The sequence below is a fragment of the Colossoma macropomum genome, unplaced genomic scaffold (genome assembly GCF_904425465.1).
Source record: "Colossoma macropomum unplaced genomic scaffold, Colossoma_macropomum, whole genome shotgun sequence".
In the NCBI taxonomy this organism is placed as follows: domain Eukaryota; kingdom Metazoa; phylum Chordata; class Actinopteri; order Characiformes; family Serrasalmidae; genus Colossoma; species Colossoma macropomum.
Window position 1 is genome coordinate 14,810,199 of NW_023494804.1, and position 14,988 is coordinate 14,825,186.

Consider the following 14,988-nt stretch of genomic DNA (forward strand, 5'->3'; position numbering starts at 1 on the left):
TCCAAAAAACTAGCATAGCTAAACTAGCATATGCTAACTATGCTCAACTATGCTCATTTTATTTTCCTGCTGTGTCTGTTTCAACATGTTGCTTCTGTGTGAGTCATCACGGTGCCTCGCTGTAAACCAGCCAATCAAAGCAGAGCTCATCAGATTATTCATGAGCCCACAAGAAAAGGGCTCGTTTAATTCTAGGGCCAAATCATGAGTGTAAATGGGCGTGTAAAACCACATTCAGGCATTTTTCACCCGACCAAAGTCACACACCTTCTATGTTGACATCACAGAGCAATTTAAAACAATAAATGTGTTCTGTGCAAGATTATACAATCACACGCAACCATAAACACTCACACACACTTGCTCTAAACTAATACTAAACACACCCTGCAATGCAACTGCTCCCTCCGTCTGGAGTCATTTAACATTATCCTGAACGAATCGCTCAGGACACACTGAGGCGTGATCATTTTTCTGTTTTTCAAAACCAGATTGCCCAGAAAAACACCACCAATTTACATATTGTTATTTTTTTCCCTCTGTGAAGTCATCTCGTTCATTAACTTGTTTTTCTCTCCGTACGCTCGGTTTCAGTTCATTTATCTGAACTGCAGATGTTGAAGCTAATTGAATCACCGAATTGAAACTCATCCTTCATAGTGAAGATGTGAGTTTAATGAAGATCCAGAGAAAATCTCACCGTGCGCTCTCTCCTGCATTAATGAGAGGAGCAGGATTAACCCCGGGGGTCCCGCGCTATCACACCGGCTTTGTTAAGACTTTCCTCTGAACTCCGAACAGACAAAGATCAATATGTGACCAATTAAAGCGATAGTTTGGTGAAAAGTCAAATTCCTCTTCTTACCCCAAATGTAGTCGAAAGATGTTTGGTGTATGAAGTTCTTCTTTAGTTTTAGCACTGAAGCTACAAGGTTAATGTAGCTAACAAGCACTGAAGCTACAAGGTTAATGTAGCTAACAAGTAATGGAAGCTTATACTTCACCTAATTTCATTAGTGCTAACTGCATGACTAACTCATCACAGACTCACCTCAAACTATGTGGATCTCTAACAGACGTGATTATGTGGTTTCTGACACTGTATATAAACTTGAACATTTGAGCATCCTTAAATGTGTCATTTGTAAGATTTATAGGTTAAAACATTCCAAAATAAACCATAATTATTAACCGAATGTGAAGGAACTCGGGTTGCAGAGATATCTACTGGAGTTAGCTGGCTGACTGGCTAGCCCAGCCTGTCCTGTCTTGTAATACCACTCTGCACCTCAAGAGGTGATAATGAGTCAATATAGTGTTGAGCAAGCACATGGCTGAAACTCTTTGCAAGCATCCATTATCACTACCTCCCGGCAAGAAACCACGCTCAACAGCAAAGAAGAGAAGTGACATAAACAGAAGGAAAAAGTTAACGTTAACGTTGGCGCTGCTTTCCACCGCTGGAGGCTGGAGCTCTTGGAGTAACAGCGTGTGTCCACTTGCAACTTTGCGTTGCACCATCATATTTATTTCAATAGACAGCTCTGCTGCATCGTGCCATGCATGATGGTTTGCGGCGCAGTGAAATCTGCTTCGTCATGTGGCGAAAACGTTCAGCCGATTTCAACTTTATGCAAATGAATGTAGCCGCCGTGCTGCGTTTAGCTAATCTGGCAATAGTGGACTGGACTTCAGAGGAACAGCACTGCACTGCATCCATTACAGTTTTATAGATTAATGAAAATATCTGGTTGGAAGACATTTGATTGGATGTAGCTCACAGGCTACTTGCTAAGGTAAGGTAATTTTAAGTCTTGGTTCCTCTCTGTGGTTCTTCCTCATGCTCTTAGGTAGGTTTGAGTTTTGGTTCCTTTCAGTGGTTCTTCCTCATGCTCTTGGAGAACTGGTTCCTCTCAGTGGTTCTTCCTCATGCTCTTAGGAAGTTTTGAGTCTTGGCTCCTCTCAGTGGCTCTTCCTCATAGTTCTAGGTAGCTTTGAGTCTTGCTTCCTCTCAATGGTTCTTTTTATGCTCTTAGGTAGGTTTGAGTCTTGGTTCCTCTCAGTGCTTCCTTATGCTCTTAGAGAGTTTTGAGTCTTGGTTCCTCTCAGTGGTTCTTCCTCATGCTTTTAGGTAGATTTCAGTCTTTGTTCCTCTAAGTCAGAGGTCACTAATAGGCGGACCGCGGTCCGAGTCCGGACCCAGACGCTGTCCTAAGCGGACCTGGACCTACAACTGATAAACTATGGAGAATTACTTAATTTCGACGGGGTGGTCCTATTTTAATCGGCGTAACTTTTCTAGTCATTACGGTACTGGTTTAGCAGCCCAGGAGACTCACAGACTAATTGCATGTGTTATAAATATCACACGTGATGCTACTCAGCCAATCAGATCTGTGCATTACGATGAGCACTGAGACTGGAGTGAGTGACGCACACACAGGTTAGGGACGAGGTGAGAAACAGCAGTCAGAGAAGAAAGTAAGTCAGAGGGAAGTTATTTCACATTGCAAGCTCTAAAAAGAGAAAACACAATAAATGTTGTTGAAATATTACTGAATTGTATTTGATTTGACATTAAGTTGTTGACTACATAAGCTGTTGATATACCTACTAGGCTACTTCAGTATACAGTATGTGGCACTGACTCGTAATGCAAGTTAGACATTATGATGTTCTGGACCTTTACTTGAGGAAATTTTCTCTAACTGGACCTTATTGAATTTTAATTAAAGACCCCTGCTCTGAGTGGTTCCTACTCATACTCTTAAGGAGTTGAGTCTTGGTTCCGCTCAGTGGTTCTTCCTCGTGAGTTTTGAGTCTTCGTTCCACTCAGTGGTTCTTCCTTATAGTTCTAGGTAGGTTTGAGTCTTGGTTCCACTCAGTGGTTCTTCCTCATGCTCTTAGAGAGTTTTGAGTCTTGGTTCCTTTCAGTGGTTCTTCCTCATGCTCTTAGAGAGTTTTGAGTCCTGGTTCCTTTCAGTAGTTCTTCCTCATGCTCTTAGAGAGTTTTGAGTCCTCGTTCCTCTCAGTGGCTCTTCCTTATGTTCTTTGGGAGTTTTGAGTCTTGGATCCTCTCAGTGGTTCTTTGTCATGCTCTTAGGGCAGGGGTGTCCAATCTTATCCACAAAGGGCCGGTGTGGCTACAGGTTTTCACTCCAACAAAGCAGGAGATCACCTGATCAGCAGTTCAACTCAAACCAACTGATCAAACAAAGGGAATCAGGTGTGTTCCAGCTTGTTTAGAGTGAAAACCTGCAGCCACACCGGCCCTTTGTGGATAAGATTGGACACCCCTGTCTTAGGGAGTTTTGAGTCTTGGTTCCTCTCAATGGTTCTACCTCATGCTCTTGGGGAGTTTCTCTTTTTGAATCTTGGTTCCTCTCAGTGGTTCTTCCTCATACTCTTAGGAAGTTTTGAGTCCTAGTTCCTCTCAATGGTTCTTCTTCATGCTCTTAGGGAGGTTCTCCTTTTGAGTCTTGGTTCTTCATGCAGAAAAGCTGGAGTAAAGCTGTTTTGTGAGGATGTCTGTTGTTTACAGAACGATTCTAAAATAAACTGAAGTGAACTGTGGTGGAATTTGAGTCTCAGTGATGTTTCTGAATGTGGAGGGTGATCTGCAGTGATCTGTGGCGAGCGTCCTGAGACTCTGTAAACCCTGTTACAGACCAGCACCTGCTGGAGCGTGGGGCTTTGGGGCTTTGGGGAAATCCCTTTAGAGGCTTTAGGCGGTGAAGCTAAGGCTTATTCACTCACTGAAGCTCAGAGCTCAGACTGTACCAGCCCAAACCAGCCTGCATCGCCATCGCCAGACATGCGGCACCACTTAATCACAAACTCTTTTAAAAGCTTTTAAAGGGACCACGTCCCACATTTGTCTCTGTTACTGCATGCTTGCTCATAAGACGAATCAGACAGCCTTCTTAATGAGTCACTTCATGACTTCTTCAGGCAACCCGGTTAGAAATATTATTATTGTTCTCCCCCGAGAAGAGATGCTTGTCTAAATATTATGGGATAGAATGATTCACCTTAGGAGCAGAAAGGAAATGGATTTCTATTAAAGAGCCCATATCCTGCATTCTTATCATATTTTATTTTTCCCCTCTAAGCTCCACTTATAACATTTGTGTCCTTTTAAGTACAAAAAACAGAGAATTAATCTGCCACTGTACCTTTAAGATAAATGAGCTCTGTTCTGTTTGGCTGTGCCTCTTTCACAAAGCAATCTGGGCTGAAACACTCCTTATAACTTCAGTGTTAATGGGCGGAGCTTAGGTGCTGTAAATGGAATATTTAAGCAATAGAACACGAGAGGAAGTGTGTTATCACAAAATAACTCACGGCTTTTTGTGCGCAAAGTACGAAGCAAAAACATTCAAATGGCTTGAGCGTCTCCTACAGCTGTCAAAGTCGTTGCTTAGCAACGGCGTCTCAGCAGAGTGATACAGTGTTTGTGAAAAACCCGTGATGATATAGCGAAATAACAGCACGGTTAGAATGCTTCTCAACCAATCAGCTTGCGTGGCCGGAACTAACTGTTGTATAAACTGTAATGAACAATTTTTTGTGACATCACAGAAGCTGAATTCAAAACAAGCTGTTTTTGCAGCTTTGTTTCCACAAACGGTATAAACAGGTACTGCAGTCCAAATTTAAAATATATGAGAGAGATGTCTGGCTCTGCCCCCTCCTCCCCAGACTCGAAGCTTATGCGGGTTGCCAGGTTGAGGATACTGAAACTACACGAATGAATGCAATGTTACACAGCGGAGAGTGACGACGAGCCCTATCCTTTAAGCTGATCGGCTAATGTTTACGTCTGCGATGTTTTTATTGTTTGAATTCCATTTCCACCTTAAATCGCGCACTATTTAAGGTGGAACAGAAAATTCAAACAAGAAGCTGGCGAACAGGGAACCGACTTCAGCCGTATCTACCCTGATAACCTTAGCTACAGCTCACTGCTCACTAGCCAACTCGGCATCCGTCTTAGGCCTTTTTCAGACTGCCAGCCCAAATCTGATTTTTGTCATATCCAGATTGAGTTCTGATAGTCTGAACATCAAAAAACACATTAAATCAGATTTTTGCAAATCAGATTCAAACCACATTTGTAGATGGTTTGAAATGAGACTCAATCATATTTTTACAGACGTGTCTCAGTCTTTTACGCTCTGGATGCTAAAATTGGATTTCAAAGTGTCTTTGGCATCACTCACAACATGGCAAACGACGACAATGTCAAATCCAGAGTGATGAAGAGCTGGGATTCAAGAAGAGCACCAAAGATTCATGATTATGAAGAGATATTTTAAAGAGTTTGGAGGGTGAGGAGATGCTCCCCCATCTCTCTTGCATCCACGTTTGAAAAACAATGGTTTTTCAAGGGCTCTATAGCAAAGAAAATGGTGTTCATGGTTCTATGTAGAACCATTTTACTTCACTAAAGAACCCTTGAAGAACCATCTTTTTAAGTGTATAAAATCTAACGTCATCTCTGAAGATCCAGTTCATTTGCCTGCTTCTGAGGCTGCCACATGCTGTGTTTGGTGGCCAGTTTGTTTTATATCTGGCAACCTGGTGTATCGAAACAGTCCTGGGAAATAGGCAGTAGGCCGGGTCACAGGCCAAAACACAAACAGACTTTCCGCTCCAGGGATTTTAAAGGAGAACATACTGGCTGTAGCACTGCTGTCAGAAAAGCCAGAATTTCAACTTAGCATGTTTCCCATCTCTGATGGTCTTTTTATGATTTCATATAGCAAATATTAGCAATTGTTTCATTAAAAATGTTTACATACCACATCAAACAGCAGATACAAAAAGTAAGAACAATTCAGATATGAGCTCTTTAATGCCACTACAGAGTGACACACTTGCTTTATTTGTTTGTCCATTCAGGCCTCAAAAATAATCAGCTGCATCACTGTAATCCCTGCACATCAAGTACATTGTGAAAGGGCTTAAAAAGCACTCAGCTCAGACTGTATTAGTTTACAGTCATTATTAGATTGTTTTTCTCTGAAATGTCCTTACTTATACTTTTATGAGAAGTTTCTAATACTTTCCTGCTGTGCATGTCTTTTATTTTACTCTTTATGGTTTACGTTATTGTCTATTGTTTTCTGTGAACTACTTTTGAATCCAAATACCTCCAGCACTCGTCTGCCAATAAAGAATTAAAGGGCCAATGTCCTACATTTTTCTTGTATTATAGTGTCCCTTCTGAGCTGCTCTTATAATGTTTGTGTGGTTTTATTCACGAAAAACATTCACAATTCATTTCCGCATGGCCATTTTCCAATCTCTCTTTATCCCTAACCCTAACCCTCATGAGTCACTGATCATACTGCCATGAACAAATCACGTAGCTGGTTCAAGACGTCACAGCATCAAAACTTTCATGTTAAACACTGCCGTCAACTTCTGTTGAAAGTGCTGGCTTGAAACAGACAGTTTTTGTTTGACATTGAAAGACCAAATAAAAGCAGATAGTACAACATAAATCTGATACAAAATCATACTTACGTCAGCCACACCTATGGCTAACAGGTGGATAAAATTAAGCACATAGTCTTGCAGTCTCTATAGACAAACACCGGCAGTAGAATGGGTCGTACTGAAGAGCTCAGTGACTTTAAACATGGCACTATCATAGGATGCCACCTCTGCCACAAGTCAGTTCGTGAAATTTCTGCCCTGCTAGATCTGCCACTGTCAACTGTAAGTGCTAGTATTGTGAAATGGAAGTGTCTAGGAGCAACACCAGCTCAGCCATGAAGCGATAGACAACACAAACTCACATAGTGGGGCTGCCGAGTGCTAAAGTGCACAGTGCCCATCCTCTGTTGCATCACTCACTAAAGAGTTCCAAACTGCCTTTGGAAGCAACATCAGCAAATGAACTGTGTGTTAGGAGCTTCATGCAATGGGTTTCTATGGCTGCGCAGCTGCACACTAGCCTAAGGCCACTATGTACAACAGCAAGCATTGGATGGAGTGGTGTAAAACACACCACCACTGGACTCTGGAGCAGTGGAAACGTCTTCTGTGGAGTGACGAATCACACTTCTCTATCTGGCAGTCTGATGGACGAGTCTGTGTTTGGCAATTGGCAGGAGAACATTACGCCTGACTGCATTGTGCCAACTGTAAAGTTTGGTAGAGGAGGGATAATGCTGTGGGGTTGTTTTCCAGGGGCTGGCCTAGGCCCCTCAGTTCCACTGATGTTAGTGGGAACAGTTTGGGGAAGGCCCTTTTCTGTTCCAGCAGGACTGAGCTCCCAGTGCACAAAGCAAGGTCCATACAGGCATGGCTGGGTGAGTTTGGTGTGGAATAACCTGACTGGCCCTCACAGAGCCCTGACCTCAACCCTATTGAACACCTTTAGGACGAACTAGAATGGAGATTGTGAGCCAGGCCCTCTTGTCCAATATCAGTGTCTGACCTCACAAATGCTGTTCAAGATGAATGGACAAGAATTCCCACAGAAACACTCCAAAATCTTGTAGAAAATTTCCCAGAAGACTGGAAGCTGTTATAGCTGCAAAGGGGGGTCCAACTCCATAATAATGCCTATGGATTTAGAGTGAGCGATCATAAAAGCTCCTGTAGGTGTAGTATGTAGGTGTCCCAATTTTTTTGTCCATATAGTGTTTGTTTACTGAGTTCAGAAAAACAGTGGATTTTAAACAGGCTGTTATTTTCACATAATTTGTTTTGATACTTTAAGAATGTTTACATACCACATCAAACTCTATCAGATTAAAAAGGAGGAACATTCAGTTTTCCCTGATATGAGCTCTTTAATGCCACTACAGCACAACAGGCTTCACAGTAATCAGATGTGAACTCCATCACTGTAATCCCTGCACATCAAGTACATTGTGAAAAGGGCTTAAAAAGCTCTCATCAGCTCAGACTGTATTAGTTTCCACTCATCATTAGATTGTTTTTCTCTGCAATGTCCTTATTTGTATTTAAATGTTACATTTGTAATGTTTTTTGTTCTGCATGTTCTTTATTGTTTATCATCCTGTTTACTGTTTGTTGTGAACTACTTTTGCCTCCAGCGCTGCTGTCTGGCAGTGAGGAGATTGTGAGCTGTGAGGTTTTGTGAGTTGTACGACTGTAATCAGCTCACAGAGCTGCACTGCAGCCAGTTCTAAAAGCAGAAGCTGCAGGGAACTATTTTAGGGTTCTCCACACTGACCCTGTAAGGGAACCCCGGTCAGCGTCCTGCAGAAACACAAACGCACATTCAGCCTCTTTGCACTAAACTCCATAAACTCCACAGGTATAAAATTACTTCCATCTGAAGATGACGGTTCAACTGCATTCATTTCAGAACTATTATTATTGTTATTATTATTAATAAAAATTATAATTATAATAATAATTTAAATTGTGCTGATTTCATTTAAACTATGTTAGCTTTGCATTGTTTTACTTACCTTTCTGTATGACGCACTTTCAGATTTTGTAGTTAAATTAAAAAGTGCTGTTATATTACTTATAATAATCAAATATGACAACATTAAGACAAACTAGAATTCTCAGTCTTTTTTAAATTGCATTTCTTTTTGAAAAAAAACTTGGAGTATTGTTTTATTGTCTGTATTGAACTACTGTGTGAAAAGTAATAATAAAAAACCCTCTTTAGTTTATTCTTAATTAATAATTCCAAATCATATTAAAATAATCCATGGCAAGTGTACACAAATAAACAACAAACACTGCACCGCAGATACAACTGAGACAGCAGCATTCCTATTGATCTACAGTTCTGACTGTCGAGGTGCAAAATACAGGGTCCTGTGGGGTCTGGGACTAATTAACCTCTAGGACCCCCTGAATGTCTCAAAATCAAAATTCCCTGAAGATAATCTTATGACTTCAGGCTGTTCGTTAGAGAAAAATAGTGGCTCAAATCCAGATTCAGTGAAGCTCATTGTTTATCTGCTTCACCCACAATCAGCTTCTCTCTTTGGTGTTCTTAACTAACCGGAGCTGCTGCACTGCTCTGCCTCAGGGTGACGCTGTAGCAGACCCAGTTGGTCCTTCAAAGTCTAGAAACTGTAACTCTGCCCAGATTCCTCTGAAAAACTTTAGAATGTGCCGTAACACATCTGTAAATGTGAAAACTCGCCCACTTTCCCAAGAAACTGGTGGAAAGAGTGAATTAAAGCTAGCCTCAGCACTGTTATGGTGAGTGAGAGCTGGATTAGTGAGCCAACATGGGACCCCCTGAACACCAGGGGGTATTTCGCACATGAAATGCTGTCACTCTGTACCAACTACTGAGCACCAACTAAAGTGTTCAAACCACCAAATCCAAAGCTTCCAACCCTCAAACCCCAACAAGAAGCCCTCAGAAGCTCCACAAAGAACAAAAACCAACAACGTTAACAACAATGTGATGAACATACAGTGTCCAGGATCATTATTAGGGCTGAACCTGAATATTCGACTATTCGTTCAATGGGTAGGTATTTGGTTTTTAATTCTGGGTTTCAAATAATCGTGTTTTTTTTTTAGCTAAATGTAGCCTATCAATAAAAATGAACTGCAAAATAATGTACCATTCAGGATTCTCAGAAGAAACTTAGAAAACTTGAGGTTTCGGTCCATAGCGCAGCTTTGAAAACAGCGGCAAACACTGCAATAAGAAAAACCGCCACTCCAGTGCTAACAGCTAAAAACACAGCCCTTTCCTCTACTCCAGAAAACCCACCAACCCCCCCCCATTCAGGCTCTTCAACATTAAAGTCCTTGTATGAATTAATCTAAAACAGACCAACATAAACATTTCTTCTCTTTAAAAAACTGAACTGCATATAGCACAGCATGGCGGCCTGCTACTAGCTGGTCCTGGCTCTGATAGACTCTGGAGGCATGGCTATGCAGATGACCACACCCAAAGGTTAAAGGTATGCACACACCCTCTGACAAAGGGACTGTTTTTGTTGTTTATGTCACTGTCTGCCAGTTAAAAGGTCTGTGTTTATGATGTTCATCTGTGTAGGTGTTTTGGGTTGGGGGGTTGGTCACCGTCAGGCTAATGTGTATGACTCATTGTGACCTCCCCCATGGTTTCAGTAGTCTTGGGTGCCTTTCTGCTGGTGTGTTGAATAAAAAGGATTTACATTTATTTTGATTTATTTTCTGCCGACAGCATAATACACTTGTCATTTATTCCTAGTGTGGTTGCAAACAGTGCCCACCATACTGGACCCTCACTAGGGCTGTGATGTTGCCCTCCAGGCTTCAAGTTAGACCCCTCTGTGAAGCGCTGGTTAACCCATGCATGCACTGTGCTGTTAGTCCCACTTGCCCGCTGGACGGAGTGAAGCCTTGTAAATAGTGCACTAGATCATAAAACAATGGATTCTACACTCTAACAGTTCACTACATTCGTGAAAACAGGTTTCTAAATGGTTCTTGGCTTTGATGTACAATTGTAAGAAAGGACTTTATTTGATACAGAACATTATTTACATGAATATTAATATATTACATCCTTCACAAAATGGTTCTTTAAAGAATCACTGGGAGATTCTTCAAGAATCAGTAGTGGTTGTTCAATGGCATCACTCCCTGAAAGGACCCTTTTTTGGTTCCCTTTGGCATGTTTATTATTAAGAACTACTAGGCTGGCTGATATTTTCAGATATTTCAGCAGGATTTCTCAGTTTAGCTGGATAAGTCAAGCCCAAACTTTCCGATAGGAAAGACCTTTGATCTTCTCCTGTGGGATGAAACTTGAGTCTGGGCTTTAGTGTTTCCTAATCCTGCGCTTCGAGCCCCCTGTTCCGAATATTTGAGCTTATTCTGGTGATCCAGTTCACCTGATCTAAATCCAGGAGGGCTTGTTAATGAGCTGATTAATCAAATCTTGAGCCGGAAAAAAACAAACTATGTAGGACAGGGCGATTCTAACAATGATAATAAGAAGAGAGGGTGCAATATCACTTTTTCCTTTTCTGATACCGATACTGATACTGAAACCTTAAGTATAAGTCGATACTGATATTGAAAATGGATTTTGTCCGATGGAGACATGAAAACATTAAATACCGGCTGATAGCAACAACAATATTGATACTGACATTGCAACCTTCAGCACCGACTGATAGCAAAACCGATTCTGAAAACTCAAACATCAGTAAATATAATACTGAAACCTTGAGTATCGGCTGATAGTGATACTGATATTGAAACCTTAAGTATTGTCTGATACCGATACTAATACCGAAACCTTAAATATTGTCTGATACCGATACTAATACTGAAACCTTAAGTATTGTCTGATACCGATACTGAAACCTTAAGTATTGTCTGATATCGATACTGAAACCTTAAGTACTGTCTGATACCCATACTAAAACCTCAAGTATTGTCTGATACCAATACAAATAATGAAACCTTAAGTATTGTCTGATACCAATGGTGAAACCTTAAGTATCGTCTGATACTGGAACCTTAAGTATTGTCTGATACCGATACTAAAACCTCAAGTATTGTTTGATACCAATACTGAAACCTTAAGTATTGTCTGATACCGATAGTAATACTGAAACCTTAAGTATTGTCTGATACAGATACTGAAACCTTAAGTATTGTCTGATACAGATAGTGAAACCTTATATATCGTCTGAAACCAATACTGAAACCTTAAGTACTGTCTGATACTGATACTAAAACCTCAAGTATTGTCTGATACCGATACTGAAACCTTAAATATTGTCTGATACCGGTACTGAAACTTTGAGTATCAGCTGATAGCAACACTAATATCAAAACCTTAAGTGTTGTCTGATACAAATACTGATACCTTGAGTACTGGCTGATAGCTATACTGATACTGACACCTTAAGTATTGTCCAATATAGATACTGAAACACTGAGTATCAGCTGATTGCGATACTGATATTGACCTCTTAAGTACTGTCCAAATCAGATATTGAAAACTTTCATATCAGCAAATACCGATATTGAAATCTTGAGTATTGTCCAATATTGATATTGAACCTTAAGTATTGTCCAATACAGATATTGAAAGCTTGGGTATCAGCAAATACCGATATTGAAACCTTATGAATTTTCCTATACTGATACTTGAATGTTGTGCAAAACCTTGAATACCATCCGATATCGATATCAAAATCTTGACTATTGGATATTTCTTCTTTAAAAACTGCTGTGCTTTAAAAAGAGCTTTTTAATTTAATTTTTAAGAGCGTTTTTAATTGAAGGACCTGTTATGCTGCTGTAAAAGTCTATAATGCTAAACTACTCACTCATTCTGTAAAGGATTCTCTTTGTTTTCCCTCTGATATCCCAACAAACATTTACTGCTCTTATTCGCCCCATACCCATCAACACTGATATGAAATCTCTAATAATAATCATAATAATCATAATAATAATTATTTTTCGTATACTTCTAGGCAGCTTTACAGAGCCCATGAACAAAAACATGTACACAAACAGGGCCGAACATGACAAATAAATGACAGAAGCAGGAAGTATTTCACAAAAGAGAGTTTAACAGAAGCAAAAGCCAGAAAACTTAAGCCAGAAGTTTCTTCAGTAGGAGAGGAGCTGAGGGACACTATTACTGGACAATCCTCACTTCTGAATTAAGTTATCCAGTTAACTAAGAAATGCTCAAGGCTTGGAAGCCACTGTCTCAAAGTGGAATTCCACCAATATCTCAAAATGTCTGCAAAATAAATGGTTACAATTAGAGCTGAAAGATGAAAAGTTTTTATATCGAAATTGCAATTTAAAGAAGCACAATTATCAAATAGCAATAGCTGTTATTTTTAAAAGTTATAAAATAACTATAAAAATTATAGTCTACATTTTGAACAACACTGTCTTAGGTTTTAAGAGTGAAAATTTAATGTAATTTCCTAGAGCTTGTGCACTGCCTGTAGATAAGATAGACCAATCAGACTTAACCAAACCTCCATTTTTTGTGACATCACAACTGGCAGTCAGGCACAATACATTCAGGGGTCAAGCCTCAAGCCAGAAAAAGTGGATATTCTGAACTTCTTGGCTAAAAAAATCTGATCTTTAAATTATACTAAATAGTTGCAATTTAAATTGCAGTCAGAAAAATCACGAGTAGATATTTTCCATAAATCGTTCAGCCCTAGTTAAAATGTAAACAGAGTCATTCAGAGTGGTTTGGTGTGAAATGCTCTGTTCTAGAGAAACTTACAGAGTCAGAATTGTTCATAGTGGTGATAGGAACCAGACATCCACCTCTAAAAGATCCCTCACAGAAAGTTATCATATTAATTAATTATGGTTATGAATTCACTGCCTGATATCTGAGACATTGTTTAGGATAGTTTTGAGAACTTAAAATCCATTAAAGGTGGAGGGATACATGCAGAAAACATATTGTTTCAGATTTTCCACTATTTTCCCATCATCAACATTCCATATAAACCTCAGAAGACTCGTGTAGGTTCACTGGTGGTTTTGGATAGTAAATAAAATGTCTATATTTGTGTTGTAGTAATGGTGACGCCTGGTTCCTATCACCAGCACTGTAAAGAAATCTGAACCCTTTCACACCAACCCACTCTGATTCACTCTGTTTACATCTCACACACTTAATTATGTAGGAAATTTGTAAAGTCAGTGGACTTCCCCTTTAAGTTCCTGGTTCTTCTTTACCTTTCTGAGCAGTTTCAGCACGTCTGCAGCCTCCTCCACTTTCTGCTCCTTCAGCAGCTTCTGGATCTGCCGGACCCAGGCGACCCTCCTCTGGTACGGGCTGGGGCTGGACCTGCTGGACCTGCGCAGGACGCTGGGCAGCTTCTCTGACCTGAGCATGAAGGAAGTGAGCAAAAACTCTCCTCCAGCACCAGCTCCAGTTCCAGCTCCTGCGTCTCCCGCTCCTCCAGCCTCGCTCCTCTGGCCGTCTCCAGACCCTCCTTGCTGGCGGGGTCTTCTAAAGAACGCCGCTTCTCCATCCAGACTGCTCTGTCTGCTCAGTTTGGAGCCCATGTCCAGCAGCAACGTGCAGAGATCAGATGGGCAACGTCAGTAAAGTAGTAGTGAAGGCGGAGAAGTGGACGGAGGAGGAGGAGGAGGCGTGCAGGAGCTCCGCGCACGCTCCACATGCATTTCTGTTTTTTTATTCTTTTAATGGTGCGTTAATTTGCAAATAATCCTGAAAGAGAGTTAATCCGGTGCTGGCTCGCGCGCTCTCGCTCTCGCTCTCTCTCTCTCTCTCTCTCTTTCTCTCTCTCTGTGTTTGGCTACAACACACGACTGAGTGGCGCTGTTTTATTTTCCACCTTTTTTCCAGTTGGACACGCCCTCCCGCGCTGTGATTGGCCAGTAGTTCATAGCCGCAAGCAGCCCGCCCTGAATAAACACCTAGCCAATCGCAGCGAGGGGGAGGGGCGCTAGTGGCCAATGACAGCGCAGCACGGCTGAGGTTTGTCTGAATATAGGTGGGGAATAAAATACTGGCGCTCCGCTCTCTTCGGCCAATCAGATCGTGCGATTCCCCCACGTGTGTTTAATAACAGAGATCTGGGACGACGCCCACTACGTGGCTGAAAAAACACGTAAATAAAATAAATAAATAAATGAAAGATGTTCTCACAGAAATAAGTTTCTCTGTTTTTTTCTGAGCCTGAAAGACCAAAAAAGAGCAAAAGTCAAATGAAATCAGAAGGTCAACATCACTTGAAATCAAAAGCAACGATTAAAAGTAAATTCAGAGACTCGATTCTAAACACAATGTAAATAACTGCTGAAAATGTGAAAAGACTGGGAATTACGTAGTACTGAAGTGTGGATTTAAACTTTTTATCGTCAGGGCTTGATGACGCACTTGAGCCACATTTGGCGTGACCCCTCCCCTTACACTATAACAGCTGTTATATAAAAACTAGTGACGAAATTAGATCCAATTTCTATAAATTTACTCAAAGAAATGTGACCAGTACTAAC

General features: G+C 40.8%; 1 protein-coding gene across 1 annotated transcript in view; it reads right to left on the minus strand.

Annotated features, from left to right (window-relative positions):
* lrrc75bb (leucine rich repeat containing 75Bb) overlaps positions 1 to 14,292 on the minus strand; it is a 39,581-nt gene extending 25,289 nt beyond the window's left edge. The window contains exon 1 of the mRNA XM_036595209.1: positions 13,699 to 14,292. Coding sequence (XP_036451102.1) covers positions 13,699 to 14,031 — 333 coding nt within the window. The 5' untranslated portion in view covers positions 14,032 to 14,292. The remainder of the gene's footprint in view (positions 1 to 13,698) is intronic.
* Positions 14,293 to 14,988: the final 696 nt, after the last annotated feature.